We start from the raw sequence: 18,067 nt of genomic DNA on the forward strand, positions 1-18,067 counted from the left end.
GTCAATGCACGCACACACACACACAAACAGATTTTTCTATTTCAAGCGCATACACACACTGACTGGTGGTTTACAATGAGTCTGGACGGCAGTGAATACCTTCTTTAGGAGCTGGGCGAGAGACAGAGAGCATATAAGGAGATGGTCTCTCTCTCTCTTTGTCCCTTTCTATCTCTCTATCTCTCCCTCCCTCTCTCTCTCCTTCGACCCCATAAAGATGTGAACGGCAGCGGCCCATGTGTGGCATCAGCATAATTCCAGCTGCACTGGATAGCGACCCGAGTGGCACATGGGAGGCCGTAACTCAATGACAGACAGGCCTCTGGCTCCCTCTGCTCCGCTCTGACCGACGCTGCGACACTCTGCCTGGCTGCACGACACCTCAGAGGCACCACCAAAATGGCTTCCTCCGCTCCTCCTCTCCCCTCTCTTGTTCTCTTCGCCTGATCTTTTATTCCTTTCTGGTTTTTTTTGTTTTTTTTTGCTTTTCTTGCCTTTTCCTTCTCTTGTCGACCTTTCAGTGCTGATCTATTCTCGTGCGACTGCTCTGTCTGGTAGGAAATGTTTCTACAAAGTCAAGGTGTCACATGCCTTATAAATTCAACAGACGTTATTGCAGGCGGTGTCGTGTTTGAACGTGCTGATCGTCATGACTTCATTATGTCAAAACAGTGATGTCTGAGAAAATTAACAATTAGTATAACAAATTCATTAAATATTCACCAAAGTGTGAAGTTGGCTGAGAAAATTTATATTTTAGATGTTATCTCAATGAAAAATGACAGTGTTATGACAATAAATCAAAGTAGTTTTACAATTAATTAAGCAATTAATGAGATTTTGCTCTATTAAACTGTCAAATTAAACAAGAAAAATCAGAGAATATAGGCAGCAGCGGCAGCAGGCATAAGGATGAGCTTGATGAAATTCAGCCCGTTCCTCTGGGAGCCCCTGTGTCTTTCTGGGGCCCCATCTTTACGCATAAATGATCTAGCTACATCCTGGATAAGAGGCACAGACGGGACAATCTGACAGACAGGTTGACCAGCATGGGGTCTTCACTTCTCTCCAAAGCGACTTAACTCTCCCAGGATGCCTCTGTGCTATTGTCAAGGTCAAAAAAAGATTCTCTGTCTTCTCTTTTTTTGTTATGCTGTGTGTGTGTGAGTGGGCATGTGTGTGTGTGTGTGTGTGTGTGTGTGTGTGTGTGTAGTCGAGCAGCATGTCATGGAGATGAGTGGGTCTCAGTACAGATGCGGCTCTGCGGCTTTTCTACCTCTCACAGAGCCTGCTCTCTCTCCCCCTCTCTGTCTCTGGTCTTCCTCGGCTCTTATTCTCCGTCCTCATTCAGGAGGAACAAGCGTATCGGCGAGAGTGAAGAGCGGCGTCTGGCTGCCAGGCCGCCGCGGCTGATAAGCAGCACGGCGCTCTCTGATGAGCCTCGCCACGGAGGAGGCATGGCTGCAGGGCAGAGTGGCAAACTTCCCTAAGGCTTTTACAGCTACCGCTAGCGACTGTGTGTCTTTCCGTTTGTCTCTGTCTGCGCGCCGTCTCGTCTCTCTCGCCAATGCACAGGAGAACAAACACACACACACACACCAAGGCGGCAAAAACAACTTTGGGTCCAGGGGGCTCTCAATCAAGCCGAAAACACCTGCAAGGATCTGAAGTGAGGATGAGGACATTAGGGAATTATGGTATTCCCTCCCCACACAAAAAGGAAGAAAAAAAAAGGCACACTTGCTCTATCAGCCTTTATACAGTCATGCATGCACACACACACACACATCTACAAACACTCATCTAAAGGATCTATAACTGTCACACACGCACGCCCGCACACGCACACACACACACAGAAACAAAACAGCCCATGACGAAAAAAAACACATGGTGTATGAAGGACAGAGTAATAGGGGAATACTTAGATCCACATCAAATGAATACATTAGTGAAGGGTGGTATTAACCTGTGAAAGTAGTGGTTCAGTAAGCTGTCTTAGATGTGCTTTTGTTTTGTCCTTTGTTTATGACTCTGAAACTTCTTTTCATAGCACTAACTAAGAATTATTAGCATATGAAAAGGATGTTTTTCTCAACAAAAACCCAAGAATTAACAACAGAAAAAATATGGCAGCTTGGGAGACAAAAAAAAAAAATCCCTCTGCCCACAGAAGACACCATTGCTTTGGCAAATTACCACCCAAAGTGTAGAATGTGTGTTTCTTTTGTTTAGGCCCTTTGGTGAGTTTTAAAAGATCCCCAGTCATGGAACGTTTTCACTGCTCATTAAAATGGAAATGTGGTTAATTTGCTCTACATGGGGGAGGAAAGGTAATGACGAGGGTTGACCTTTTTCTCCGGTTTGAGATACATTCATTTGAGCGGGAAGAGGAAGGAATGGCTGCTGGCCCTGTGCTAGGAACCAAAGTCTTCACACACCTGCAAGAGAGAGAGGGGAAGGGAAAAAAAGCGACACAAATGCGCCCTACGAAAAGAACAGATTGGATCAACAGCTGGTGGGAGGGGAGCGAAGGCAAACCTTTTCACCAGGTCCTTGAAATACAAGCTGCAGGAAGCTAGAACATTTTGGTGGACTTCAAACTCTTTGCCTTCAACAATAATTTTCAGGTCTGTAAACTCTTTCGCTCTGCGCTGTTGGTTCAACTCCTTCAACATCTCTGTAGAACAAGAAAAAGAAACAGACAATGCCACATTCGGTTTTAGAATTCTCTCTCTTCCATACATACATGTGTATCAATAGCATGGCAACAAGAAACAGAACAACCAATAGAAATGTGCAGATTTGTAGAACACAATATTGCTGTCCAGTCTTAAGCACAATAATGTTCATTATATGGTAGAGAGGAAACAAAATGTACACAGTTCATCAAACATTTGAGCATAGGCAAAAAGAAATGTGCATATAAAATAAGAATTAGCAGAAAAATGTGCATGTAAAATAAGAATAATTAGCTCACATGTTCTATACTGTACTGAGGAGTATGCAGGACCCAAGGCATGCTACTGTATATGATAGAACTGGGAATATTCACACTTCATGCATTTGATATTAATAGCTAGGATTAATATGAGAAAAGACACTTAGTTTGACTGTATTTGACTTGTGTAAATTTAAACTGCAGCACTAGCAATTCAACGAAGGGCCGCCGAATAAGATTAACAACCAACTAAAAGAGATGTGGGCTGAAAAACAGAGACACTGTCAATGCATTATTCATATTGCAATAAAATTCTTTGGCTTCTCACTAGTGCCGTACCCAGGGCAAAGTTGACCTTCAAACGTCACTCAATGAGAAAACAACTGCTTATCCCCAAATCCCAACACCCACTTCTCTCTCAGAAAATAGTCACCCCTCCCCCGCTCCCCCAGTCTTCCACTCTGGAAAGAAAAAGACTAGAAAAACAGGGACGAAACACAATCTGAGAAAACAATGCTTGGAGCGACCGGTGGAGTGCTGTTGAAGGCCACAGTACACAGTGTGTTGTATAATGTGGTGTAGTAGCACAGCGTTAGGCCTAGCCCTACTGTAGCGTTGGGTCGGAGGCGCTTGTTTCTCTCTGTGTCTTAATGAGGCACCATGAGGGGATGCTGAGAGTGAAAATCAGCGGGAGACTAGCAACTATTCCACAGCCCTAGGAGGGGGACGACCAACAGTACAGCTCTGTTAATCTCCTATTGAGAACGCCACCAAAAATGAGCACGAGTGAGATTCTAATAGTATGCCAGAGACACAAGAAGGGATATACAGATATGGGATGTGCAGATATGTACCATTATGGTTAAAGAGGAGGCCATCTTCCATACTGTGGCTTAGCTGGAGCAGAGCGGTTCACAGAGACCACAAGCTGCAAGGCATAGCAAACGGTTTTTGGCACAAAGCACAGTCTGCGTTCATAAAAAAAAACGGGCACATATCCCACGCTGGAAGGAGATAAAATGTGGCCCCAACCACTGATGCAGGGTGAGATACTTGATGATTTAGGTTAGGACCAAAAAGGTGGCAAACCCCCCCCCCCCCAGATCAGTGGTAAGGGATACTTGGACCTTGGGGCTTATCTGGAACATTGGGCCAAAAAGCGGACACCGGTTTCTAAAGCAAGGCGGACTCAACAGAATCAGGGCTGAGTCATTATTTGTCAGTAATGTCATAGGGAAGGTCTATGTTTGCGTGAGTGGTGTGTGTGTGTGTGTGTGTGTGTGTGTGTGTGTGTGTGTGTGTGTGTGTATGTGTGTGTATACACGAGTGTGTGTTTTACACAACCGTCTAGTCTTTTAATGTGGGAAACTGATAAGGTTAGTGATTGCACTGGCGACACCCATGTTGAAATAAAGGAGTTTTTCGTTATCATCCTGAAAGGGGTCTGTGTTCATGCCAGACTCAAAGCAGGGATTTAATTAACCTGGGATGACACTCGCCCCTCTATTTGGCTGGAATATCCACTCATTTAGCTCCTTCCATTCTCCTGACTGACACTGGGAGCTCAGCTCTGAATTAATTCAGTGGCTGAAATTATACAGTATAAAGACATATGACAAATAAGGTGCAATTCAGAAGCGCCGCTTTGGTAAAAGCCTTTTCTCTGAGCAGTGAATCCTTGTCAGAGTTATCGTATCATGGAATTAATGGCCAGAAATGAAATAACCTGGTTATTAAACATGCTGAATGCCAAATGGAAAAAAAATAATAGATGCAATTTTAGAAAATATGTCAGCGGTACTTTGACTAGGAGTACAGCGGCATCATCAGAGTGAGCCATATACATGCACACACAACACAATGGCTGGCATTAGCCTTGCCCTTCATCCATCTCTCTCCACTCTCCACATTCCGCTCCACTGCTACTTGTCAGTTGGCTAGCTATCTGATTACTGTGTGGGCACTGACTGTGAATAGTGAATACACAGTACTTGGAGTTTGCATTAGTGAGTCTCCAGCGACCGATATGGCTCTCACCTCCAATCTGCCACATTGCATGCCATCCATTTGCCCCAAGAATAAAGAGAAAGAGAAAGGCAGACTGGGAGAAAGAGAACTCTAGTTGTCAGCAAACAATGGCTGCCTCCCTCAGAGCTATGCAGACACACCTGAATGGCGGATGGAAAAGCTAATTATGGCGTCTTGGGGGTGGATCGGTGTGCACCCCAGAACAACTCATCACCACCGGGGACCATGAAACTGCACATGGCATTCCCATTCTTTGGTCTGGCGTGGAGCGTGGTGAGGCACCGCCACGTTCAATGGGACCTCGGCGGTTCTGAAAGACCAAACGTCTCAATACTTCTAAAAGGAAAATCTCTCGAGGACTGTCAAGTTCTGCAACATATATACGCACAAAAGGGGTAAAATAGCGGTAAGGTTTGTTTTGTTGGAGTTACACAGCAATTCTCACAGGGGCAGAGTACGCTACAGTTGTGGAGTATATCATGGACTGCAAACAGCGATAAGATGTACATGCATAGTTTCCTCCCCCGAAGCATTTCACAATAATAACACCCCATGCTGGGTCTTCATGATTGGTTGAAATGCAGAACGCTACACAGGGGGTATGAAAAGTGTGCCAATTCTCCTGCTCACCCTAGTAACCCTGCACAACCATGAAACAGCTCTGGCTGCTGTAGCCAATGGTGTCCTTAGATGCCTTTTCCAGTAGCCTATCAGAGTGCGCCGTGAACCTTCACCATGTGTTGTACTAAGTAGTAAACGCATCACTCGCCGAACTGTGATAGGCTGCTGTACAGGGGCGACAGAGCGTGCCATTGGTTACTGAACTTGGAGCCATTTTAGGCTTCAACATGTATTTTACATGTGTATCTGTAGACCCACCATTTTGTGTTTATACTTGACGCAAAAAGGGGAAAAAAATCAAATTTTTTGAGGTACAACTTTATAAGCTCATGATTTATGCATATCTTCTATATCCTTTTTAGCAACACACCAACTTGGATGAGCTGATGTCTCCAATAAGTAAAATTTAAGAGCGAAAACTCTTTAGGAACGCCCTTGTCGCAGCGAACATCAAATGCACAGATGCAAAGCATGGCAGCCATTTTGTGATGAATTGTTCTCTAAACATCATCGAAGATTCATTATTGTATTGTAAACTATTTCCCTTGCTGACGAAATGTAAAAATTCTATAAAAAAGATTAAACCTAAAACCTTAAACCTAAAATTTTACTTAACTTGTAATTGTATCAGTTTAACTCTGGTATCAGCCACCAAATTGGACTGCATTTTCCAATATTTACCCCATAAATTGAATGCTGCTACTTTGTATTATAATTTGTTTTGAAACGTACATGTTTTACAATGTTTTACAGTGTTATTCTTCACAACTTGTTCCAAAGAAGAAAACAAACGACACACCAATACACAACAAACCCACACAGACATAAAAAGATTTTGAAAATGCCCTCACAGCAGGTAGAACAAATATTCCTATGTCCACAGAAAGATCACGCTCGACAGAGAAGTGGTAATGACAGCTGGGGAGGAAGGGTAGAAAGGTTTTTTGTTGTTGTTGTTTTTTTTAAGACAGCAGCATTTTTAGAGCAAGCAGAGGAAGAGCATATGGGAGAAGATGATGTGATTCAGGAGGGAGGGGGACATGAAGTCTGCCTTGTGAAGTATATACATGCAACAAAAACTTTTTGTCTATTTTGTCTAAAAGAATTTTGTCTATTTTGTAATCAGTTTATGTCTTTCTTATTCTCTTCTTTTGCTCTTCATTATAATTCATGTGTGTCTAAGGGTCAGCGAATATCCAAACATCTCTATCCAACTGGATGATACTCCATGGTTTAAGCTGCATGGTGCTCAGTACTGCAGGCTAATATTGAAAGGACATTGATGTGTTTAGTTTGACCCTTTTGTCCTCTTTTAAACTTCCCACAATCAATTCCCACCAACATTTAATTACCCAGAAATAACCATGGTAGCGGATCAATAATTCAATATACTGTCATCAAAATGTTTTTTCTTCTGCTTGGCAAAGATACTGTACAAGTACAATTTCAGCTTCTTCATGCTTTTTATTGAAGCAGTACATGATCATTTTTCCCCCACATAACATACTCTGTATTAATTAAATAAATTATTCTTTATCATATATCATAAAAATTACTAGAAAATGATGTTTTATTTGATAAATATTTTCTGTCATTGTCTTATGCTCTATTCGCCAGGGGGGATAAATCCATAAAGCATTTAATAACAAATGAGGCAAATTTGTTTAAATTTCTTTTTTTTCTCTAATGCTCATTTTCAGCTTCATTGATATTATATGCCTTATTTAAATTGAATGAAAAAGTAGCATGTCTGTGGTTGAAGCCCGATCAAATTTTGAATGAATGTATAGTGGGCGTTAAAGTGAAATCTGAATTAATCTGAATCATACGTTTGAATCATATAAAAATGCAGATGATCTTATAATTCATGATAAATATGAAACAACCATTAAATTATTTATAAAATTATGACACATAATGCTTTTGTTGTTGTAATAAAATAGTTAATACAAAATACTAACAATGAACACTATGGTATTTTATGTTAACCTTTTGATAATTAAACTAATTTCCCAGTTAGGCCTATAGGTAAAAAAAAAATTGGCAGTTGTCATCAGAAATTTAGCAGTTAAATGATGATCAATATCATAATTTTTTATTCATTGGAATAATTGTAAGAGATAAAATTAATACTGAATTTAAGTAAAAATGGAGTGCCTTTATTCTGAAGCAGCAGAGAAAGAGGAATGTCAGTGGTGCAGGACTGAAGCAGATGGAACTCAAGAAGCCTCATCAAAATGGGTTTCCTTGTACAAAAGCCTTTTGATAAGCAGAGAGGTTTGAGAAATTCCATTTCAAAGAGCAACCTGCTGCAGAATAAGACGAGCAGGGCAAGAGCATGGGTCATAATGAATGCACACAAAAGACCTCTTCCCAGGCAAAAAGCTATCTCAATATTGGTCTGCCCAATAATGCTTTGACTCTGCAGAAAAATATTTAGAGGGCCTGAAACACAAAGACTATCTCACAATGTCAGGGGGAGTTATGAGGACTATTCCTACGTGAGGTGATGCATTAATCAAATAGAATTAAGATGAGAAATTATTTGTTGTGAATAAGACAGTCAGTGTCAGCAAGACAGATTTAGCAAAAAAATATAAGCTTCCTTTCCCTGCTAACTTTGATAAGGCAAACACTTTAAATGTTCTCCCCGTTTCTGACTCTGTACATTTAATACACCCACATACAGCATTTCACAGGGAAAGAGGTGGTCAAGAGTTCACTGTCAACACAAGTTGTTGTATAATGTAATCTATCCATCCTGCAACCTCAGGTCCCAAGTAACAACAGCAAGTCTTTAAGACTCAAAAACAGCCCAGAACCCCAGGGGCCACATGCACAAATCCTCTCACTGAATGACTGACATTTTTTTTCTTTTTTTTTTTTATCTCAGTGCAGCTAATGCTTTCTCATTTAAAAACTGATTCATAAAAGGCCCTCAGACCAACATTTAGAGAAGAAAGAGAAGATTTCTCAAGCCAAGATATGCTTGACCCTACTGCTAGTGACATGATAAACTTGCCAAGTGAGCAAATACAGTAACATACAGTTGCTCAAAAAAATAAATAATCCATTTTGAGTTTTTGTACATTTGCTTATACTACAAAATAAATTTTAAATGCAGTTATCTGGGATATATTTGAGATGAGAGCTAGAAAAAAAAATACTAATAATTTATACATTTTTGTTGAGGTACATCATTTGATCAAGAGAAGGCTCTGGTTTAAAAAACAGAAAATGTGTCATTTGGGCTAAATGGCTTTAAATGTGAAAAATACTCAGCAGTTCTTAACAGTAATGCATTTATTTGCATTTGAGTTCTATACAAATTGCCCTATTCTATCAAAGTAAAGCACAAACGCACAGAAATCTAGTTTATATTGTTTTCATCCAATTTTGCCTCATCCAAGCTAAAATTCCCCCCTGACAAAAACAGCTAACATTTTAGCTATATGTTTCTCTGATGCCATCTTTAGATTGCATCTATGTCTTTTCTATTTTCATTTCTATTTTCATTTCATGACATGTTTTAATTCTGTTTTTCTTGCTGAGATCAGGCCCAGTCCACCCTCATCCCTAGATATTTAAAAATACAAAATAAATAAATAAATCTCACCCTCCTATAGCTACATGTACAATTTCAACAAGTTTATAAGTCATACACTTAAAGTGCATGTAGTAATTTTTGATGTCCAATTTGTTCATTAACTTCCATATCAAATTGGACAGGAAAAAAAAAACAACAGAAAAACACTGAAACTGCCCCTTCTGTATTTTCGCAGGGTGATAATTTATATATTTTTTGTTACTTTGGGGAATGACCCAGATACCACAGACTAGATTTCTGGAGTTTAAATGACATACTGTCACATTAATTTCTACAATATTCAAAGTGAAAAGGAAAGAGGCTCAGATGAAAAAAAGAACAAACCCAAATGAATTCATTTTGAAATAACTTTCTTGTACAAATACCAAAGTATGCAGAAAGTCAAGTAGGAGTAAATACTTTTTCAGCGACTGCATATCGCTCAGACAAGCCTCTTTAGCTATAGTTAGGGTTTTTGCTCTTATTCAGTCTTTCTTGATGTATTAGCTCGTATCAGGTGCCATCAATATTTCTCAAAATGATTTTAAGGAGTATTACTTTAGATTACTCAGGCAGTTTTGAGCAGTTGGTCCAGTAATGGATGGCATTTGAGTCCGATCCATCAGGCTTCACAGAAAAACCAAATCATCCCTCTCCTGCTCTGTATTTTGAAATATTATGGCAGGGGTTAGAAAATGATTTTTCTTTTTTCTGTGAAACTCTTGTTCTCTTGTTCATGCCATCCCTTAGTGCCCACACTGTGCTCTGTACTCTCAAACAGCATACACCCCAACGTCACACTGGGATGCATTAATATCTAATTTGTTAGCAAGGGAGGCAGAATTAGAACACTTTTTAAAGGAAGAAAACACTTTTTACAGGAGGATTTCATAAGCTGTTACTTTTTAAACGCCACCGTCTTCAGTTCAATCCCATAATCAACTCGATGAAAAGACTCCAGCTTTTAGGATTCATGGCGCATGGGAGTAGCTTATTCACCATGCAGTTCACCTCGGCAGCCCTTTTTGAATAGGCTTATGATCAAAAGCCACGGTGGCTAATTGTCCGGTCTTAATAGGTGCCGACTCTTGTTATGTTAACAGTATCAGGCCCATCATCTGCTGTAGATGGCATCCTACTTAACACACTGTGCCTCATGTGGATGAAAGGGATCAGATCTCATGTATCACTTGAGTTCTACACAATCTAGCCTAGAGTATGAGCTGAGCCCGTTTCAAGGCACAATTACGCCAAATTACCTTAAAAACATACCTCTAATAATCCCCGCCACAATCATTTCTGGAGACGTCTCAACAGTTTGTGCCCATTCCCAGAAAATGATTTCTTGCTAGGCACCAGAAATCCTTGAGAACCCTCGAGTCTCTAGCTGTCCTGATTTCGGTCTGCGAGAGAGCAGTGGCACCATATAGCCTTAGAGAATAGTCCATGATGAGGACGCTTTATTTTTTCCTGCTCGATTCTGCTGAGCCGAGCTGCTCGAGCCTCGGCAGTGCTGTCAACAAGCCTGGACCGAGCCAGGAGGGAGACACTGTGACAGAGAGGAGGAATAGGAAAAAGAGACGAGAGGAACTCTTGGCCCTCTGGGACGCCGTCTGGCCCTTTGTTGCATTCTCCAATAGGGACGGAAGAAAAGACCTTGAATAGAGAAGAGCACAGCGTTGCACTGTCCTGTACTACATCTTCAAACCTCTATGCACCCTCTGGGCCATGGGTCGAGCGTATTCAAAACACACACACACGCACACACACACACGCACACACACACACAAGCAAGCAATGGCACTGGTATAGAGCAAAGTCAAGGCAAATACAAGTACAAGTATGGAGGAGCAAGAACATAAACAAGGAGCCCCGGGAGCATCCGCTGGCCCGCTGCAACTGTATGACAGGATGTCATACAATGTTCTCTTGTTCTGTGGTTGTGTATACATGGAAGTGTGTGTGTGCGTGTGTGTGTGAGAGAGAGAGAGACAGACTTGGGTCCCTGCTGGTACAGTCTGTTCCTCATTAGCCAGGCAGGGGGACGGTAGGTGACAAGTGGTCATACTCCCTCAAACAGACTTTAACAAAAGGACACTCCTCTGGGCACCAAACAAGCTCCCCATCGTATCCCATCCCATCCTTCAGGTGCTACAGCTTCTGATGAAAGTCTGTCAAAAAGTACTGGAGGCTCAGAAAATGTCTAAGATGTTGAATTGGCAAATAGGCTTACACACCAATTGTAGAAATTTTTCCATCTTTCAATCTACAATGTTTTGACTTATTTGCGACTGTGGAGTGTTGAGATTGACAACTTCCAAATTGGATCTGATGAAAGCAGAAAGCAGATCAGTGGTGCAATTGTTTGTAACAGTGACAGCGCTGTTATAAACAGTATTATAATGTGTCATCACAGCTAATTTCACAGCAATATAATCATGAGCTAATTCCTCCCAAAACGTGCTCCCTGGTAATATTGTTACAAATGTCAAAATACTTTAAATTGCCATTACTTTGAGACAATGGAACATTGGCCACCAGGCGACTTGAGCTAAAATGAAACAACAAATTACATTTATTTTATTTTAATTAACTTTTTTGATGACAGCTACTGCACAATAGCTATATAGATATGTTCCTCTATCACCATATCACCTTGTTAAATGACAAGAATGAAGCATGCACATCAATCTCCCTTTTCTCTTTGAAAACAGTGTAGAGCTAACCTAACCTACAATAGATTCACCATAGGAATAAATCTACAACTAGGAAAACTGGGACAGGACAACTGTTCCAAAAAAACACACTTTGCACTCAAATCACAGCGGTGTGATGCACACCATTTCACTCCCAGTTAAACATTTATTTTTCTGAAGCAAACACCTACAGTATCATTATGAGACGAATACAGAGGCGTGGGGAAGTCAGTATGAGGCCAATCTACTAATGTGTGCAGTGTTGATCAACTGTATTAACCTACTGTGCAACCATCTGAAATAACACACAGATTCAAGCATTCAGGGAAAAACTAATGGAAATATGCTTTTTGTATTTTGTATTTTGGCTGAGCTGTGTTGGCAATTGTTCTGATTGGCCAATTTGTGTGTTTTCGCCATCGCTCGTAGCACTAATTGCTCGTTCAAATAAACCTACAAAGGTTGTCCTGGTTATTACATTGAATTTTATTATTTCATAAGGCTCTGCAAATGACTACGAATTATTCGGATCATGGATGATGAGCAACGGGCTGGGAAGCACTAAAATAAAATGTTCATTGATCAATCTAGATTTGTTAGCAATGATGTCAAACCATTCTCTTAGCCAGGAATTCCTTATAATAAGTTGAGCCTGACAAGCTTTTGAATGGCTTTTCGGAGGAAACTCCCAAGAACTTTTTACTGCCACCAAGAACCACTTTTGGGAGTGAGATAAAATGCTTTACGAATACAGGCCCAGCTGCTTAAAAAAAGCCCACTTTTTAACCGCTCAGGGCAGGATTAAGCCCTGCAGTTGTGGATTGGCGTATTTGTCATGGTGCCAAGGAGGCAAGATGCCAATATGGATTTTAGTTTCTTTAACAGTATGCCACATGAAGTTTTGAAAGTGGACTGGGCCCCATCACAGATTAGCCAACACTCTGCTTGAGCATTACTGAGGAATTCATTGTCATAGTCGGCTGTGGGTTGAGTAATTTATCCACTCCACAAAAGATGACATTGTCATCGCGCACATACGCACAAGCATGCGTGCAAAGAGATAGATGCAGCCACGCACATGCAGGACAAAAACACACATGCACGCGTACCTACACACACAATACTTTAGGCAAGACAATGTCATAAAAGAGTAATCCTAATAACAATGCTGTGCTTATGAGGAAATGCTGGCTGGCGAAGATAACATATGCTTGGAGGGGAATTGATTAGAACTGAGTGGGTGAGCAACACTTCTCCATCTTCTCTTTTAATTAAAGTGCTAAGTTACTATTTCATAAAAATTACCGCGAGGACAGAGTTCTATCTAACCCAAATTTTAAACCCCAGTGGAAAAGCAAAGCTAATTGAGTGAAATGAATCATCTGGACACAGGAGTTGTATAAACACTATGAATGCAACTTTCCTGGGAGCATCTGCACAAAACCATGTTTATTTTCTGATTCACCAAGGGAAGGTTGACTGAGCATCTTGGCTCTCTCACAGCAACACCCTGCTTCACACTTAGTTACTTCACAACTGAGAGCTGCTCAGTGCGATCACACACAGTTTTCTGCTGGTCAGTTGTAGTGGATCATTTCTGTTCCAAAACCTCGCAGAAAATGGATTTGACCTCAAACCACAATATCATGAGTACTACAAATACCAAAGTTGTCTCCAGGCCTACTGTCAGGTTGCCTGCCCACCATGGCATTTCAGTATCCAAGAAAACTGACTTTCCACCTGACTGGAACATAAAGGTATTGTACTGTAATCAGCCCCAGGCAGTGGGGGAAGAAATACTCAAATCCTTTACTTAAGTAGAAGTAGAAATACATTGGTGGTAAAGAAATCTTTAAAAGTCTGAAACTTTAGTAAGCATATTTAAGTATTTATTTGACATTCTTTATACAAAGCAATATACAATGAGTGAGCAGGACAACTGGCTGTTGCGGACACATCTGCTGTTGCAGGGATCTGAGCCTGTGATCCTGTGGTTATGTGACAGTCTCTCTAAAAACTAGGCCACCTTTCCAAATGGATCTAAGTTTCAAAAGCTAAACAAAATATAATTTTTAACAAGTATGTCTTTGTATTTTTTGAAGTGTAGAAGTGCTCCATCTCCACTGCATAAATCTGTCTGGATTAAGCCAAACAGGGTCAGGCGTAGGGCTGAGCAATAATTCAATATTATCATTGATTCATTTTTTTTCAATAGAATCGTATTGTGATGAAATAATGATACTGAGTTATCGTAATACATAATCCTGTTCTCTAAATTAATGATAAAAAGCAAATACTAATTAAAATCTGAAGATCTGAAACAAATTAGGGGATATTATTTGAAAATAACAGTTTTATTGTACTTTGTTTTTTTGTTTTTTAGATTAGATTTTGGGGCATTATTAGAGTTTATTAGAGTTATATTTATTAGTTTATAGTGAAGAGAGACAGGAAAGAGTGGGGGACGGAGAGGGGGATGATGACGACATTAATTTGATTATTTAACATGTGATTTTGCACAATAGCAGATACTGTTATATATTGCTATTAAAATAATTAATTGTCATTGTGAAATTAATTTTGTCCATATCGCCAAGCCCTAATCAGGGATCCATTATGCTATGTTCATTATTTTCATAAGCTGATCACGTTTTTGTATGCAAAGCCTTTCTCTTAAAAGGAAACCAGTGCAGGCGCAATTAGATAAAAAAAAAAAAAGTAGGATTTTGCTTTTAAAGAAGAAGAGCAATTAAAGTACAAAGATCCCTAAAATGAAAGATAAAAGTGCAGACTCTACTTAAGTACTGTCCTTGAGTAAAAGTTCTGAGTTACTCTCCACCCCTGGCCCCCAACTCAAGTCTGGAAGCAGCAGTCTCAGCTGTGCCGGCCCTCTTCTGCCCCTCCACATTTAGGACCCAGGCACGTATCGGTGGCCAAGCAGAGATGCCAGTGTGTGTGTGAGAGAATGTAGATATGCTGCCGAGCTTGCCTTACCCCTAGACTGTGTTTACGAGTTGGGTTTCCGTGCGTTCCTTACAGGCTTGCACATCGGTAATATCTGCCTCTGTGAGCTACATTTCAACCGCCTCTTCCACGTTGACCCCAAATAGCATGACAGTTCAACCACAACAATAAAATAAATACAAATAATAATAATAAATAAATAAAAAAAAATGAATAATATGAAAAACACTGAGGCAACAGATTTCCCCTGTCCCCAGTGCAGCTTAAGATAAATGTCACTTCTCCCCCTGAGGACAATGTGTGTTTACTGGGTAACTTTGTGAAAGTCATGGCAGCCCAAGCAGAAAGGTTAGTGGCGGGGTTGCGTTGTGTGTGGGAGTCTTCTCAGCAGACTGCACACCTGAGATGAGCTCTGAGTGGATCCTGCCGTGGAGTCAGGCGAGTAATCTTTGCATTCCATCAGATAGAATTTTTTCCCTCTCCTTCCTTTCCTCCCCCGTTGTCTCTCTCTCTCTCTCTGTCTGTCTGTCTCTTTCTCTTTCTCCCCGGGGATTAAAAACAATCTAAAGGTGACTGAACTGCTTTGCAAATTTTCTGATACCTTGAAATCATACATTTTCCCTGCATACCCGCCGCTGATACATGGTCTTGCAAAGTTGTAATCTCAGTTTAAATCACTCAGACGATGCCGTTTATCCAGCCCTCTAGCCAGCTGCGCTGCATAGGAAAACAATGTTCGTATCTAGCATTTTGAAAGAGGAGAATAGGTACAATGACTACTGTAGCAGAATGATGATAATAATCAGCACCATAATTCAGGGCTGCAGCCTCTAGCAACAAAACGCATTCGGAAAACGTTATAAGGTAATGGCATATCGCTGCGTCGGCACGCCATCATGTCCTATCTCACTGCTAAGGAGGACTTTAAGTCCATCAAGCTTAGAGAGTGCACCACTAGCCTACAAAGATGTCTGATTGCAATTCAGGCCATTATCATTTGTCTAAGTCACGGAAGAATTATATATCTACGCATGCTAAGCCTGTTGCTAGCTCTGTGGAATAATGAGTTCGGAGAGAGGAGCCCATTCCTGCTAATGTCTGGTCTTGTCATTAGTATTTATTAGATGCCCCGCATGCATTATCAAACCCATTTAAAAGTTTCTGGGTAAGAAAAAGTTTGACCATCCACTCAGATCAGTGTGCACACCGTGAACATTAGCAGGCTAATACTCTGCCGAGGTTCTTTTGGATTTTGAGCTCGGCACCGAGATGGTGAGACTCATCTGCTGCTGTTTTGGCAATTCAGTTCCCTCCCAGTTGTAATTACGCCTTCTCATTAGAGAGAAACATCCGCTATTGACTGGCTTCCTGGCAACATCTGCTGCGTTTACGCTCGGCCTCATTGATAATGCATTACGGCATATTTCATGGCTGATGTGAAATATAACACATCGACATCTGACTCATGCCAATTAATCCTATCATATCAGATAGTCCCTGACACAAGGTGTTTGAGATTCAGGCCCATTTGAGGCATAACTTCCATTCACTTTGACACTACTTTACACGCAAATCAATTTGCTCCCACATAACTGAGGGCATTGGACGTTTCATGTAGGCAAATGGCACTGTTCCAGTCCAGGACCTCTCCTGAATACTCAATGCATGATACTGCAGCTCTGAGCAACCAGGTGTCACACTTCATCACACTTCCAGGCAATCCATGTACAGTGTGTACGTGCCTTTGTGTGTGTGTGTGTCTGTGTGTCTGTGTGTGTGTGTGTGTGTGTGTGTGTGTGTGTGTGTGTGTGTGTGTGTGTGTGTGTGTGTGTGTGTGTGTGTATGTGTGGGTGTTGGTTTAAAATCTGGGATGGGACCCAAAAGTGGATGAGAAGATGGGGCTCTAAATTATTAGAAAAGTTGTGGCTTGAACTGCTAAAAACTGACTGGCCAGTCATGGGTAGATAAAACATACTGTAGGTTAAGAGGTTCGTTACTCTAAAACAATTTTTGCCAGCTCAGCCTACACAATAGCCAGCAAATCACTTCACATCACGAGAAAAAATGATGAGGTTTCCCAGAGAGAAAGTTTGGCTTAGCGCTGTGGCAGGCCGCCACACAACTCTCTCTGGCCGTTTCCACAACTGTCAAAGGCATGAGTACAATAGCTTTTTTTATACTCACTCATTATTTTTCAGTGTGATACGGTGTAAGAGTGTGAGAGAGATTGAAAGAAAGAAACAAAGAAAGAGCCCTGTTCATAGAAAGCATAGTAGCGACCTGACCATTTCTCTCAACCCCTACCTGCAACAAAGCTGGATTTGAATCACTTGATGATGACTGAGGCAAACATGGTGAGAGGGACAAACTTAAACACAATCCATCAGTGGTCAAATCCTTATTTTTAAAACATACACACCGCTCTTCTCAGTTCGTGGACTGAATTTCTGTTTACCTCATGAAAACGACTGAGCTGGAAAGGCCTGGGAGCTAAAGTCTATTTGCCTACAGCAGCAGAAAACAGTCCATCCCAAAGTGGAGCGTTATCCTCAAAGGGTCCACTCTGTCACAATGCTGGCAGAGAGATACTGCGGGACTACAAACCTGATAACTCCAGCTTCGCGTGTGTGTGTGTGTGTGTGTGTGTGTGTGTGTATGTTAACCCCAAACAGTGGCAGATCTTGCATGGTAAACAGAGGTGACATCCTCCCTCATCTCCAACCCCAATAAAGAGTCAGGCAAAGATTACAATATATTATGGGCTTACAATACTCTGAGCTAACGCTAACGAAAAAAAAAAAAATGTTGTGCTCAGTTTTTTGCAAAGGTAATAAGGCAAATGAGTCAGTTTGATTGGGCGGTTTAGACGAAAACACAGAGCCATCTGACACTCGGTCCAGCTGTCACAGGCAAATGAGCAATCTGGACTGACTGGACTTTTTTTTTTTTTCCTGTCTTTAATCCTCTCTTCTCTCAAATTTTCCTCTGTCACTCTCCTAATTGAGGCATTCCCAGCTGAAAAAAACAGGCCATTAAAGAAATGACTAACAACTCTGCCGTCAGTGGTGCAGAGAAAGCAGGGAGGTGGAAAGAGGAGTTAGGGAAGCATGGAGCAGGTGGCAGGTATGGTGAGGAAGGAAGATATGGAAGAACAGGAGGATAAAAAAAAAAGTGAAGGAAGGGAGAGGAGATGATGGAAGGAAGAGAGAGGGAAGGGGGAGAAGCTAGACG

General features: G+C 41.1%; 1 protein-coding gene across 1 annotated transcript in view; it reads right to left on the minus strand.

Moving 5' to 3' along the window:
- LOC139646276 (kelch-like protein 29) overlaps positions 1–18,067 on the minus strand; it is a 197,188-nt gene that overhangs the window by 66,016 nt on the left and 113,105 nt on the right. Inside the window, exons 6-7 of the mRNA XM_071522256.1 lie at positions 2,542–2,680; positions 2,352–2,441 (exon numbers count right to left, since the gene is read on the minus strand). Of these exons, the coding sequence (XP_071378357.1) occupies positions 2,352–2,441; positions 2,542–2,680 (229 nt within the window). The remainder of the gene's footprint in view (positions 1–2,351; positions 2,442–2,541; positions 2,681–18,067) is intronic.

Source organism: Centroberyx affinis, unplaced genomic scaffold (genome assembly GCF_046629955.1).
Source record: "Centroberyx affinis isolate AG114_WGS23_722 - 3 ecotype Tasmania unplaced genomic scaffold, CSIRO-AGI_Caff_v1 ptg000969l_1, whole genome shotgun sequence".
In the NCBI taxonomy this organism is placed as follows: domain Eukaryota; kingdom Metazoa; phylum Chordata; class Actinopteri; order Beryciformes; family Berycidae; genus Centroberyx; species Centroberyx affinis.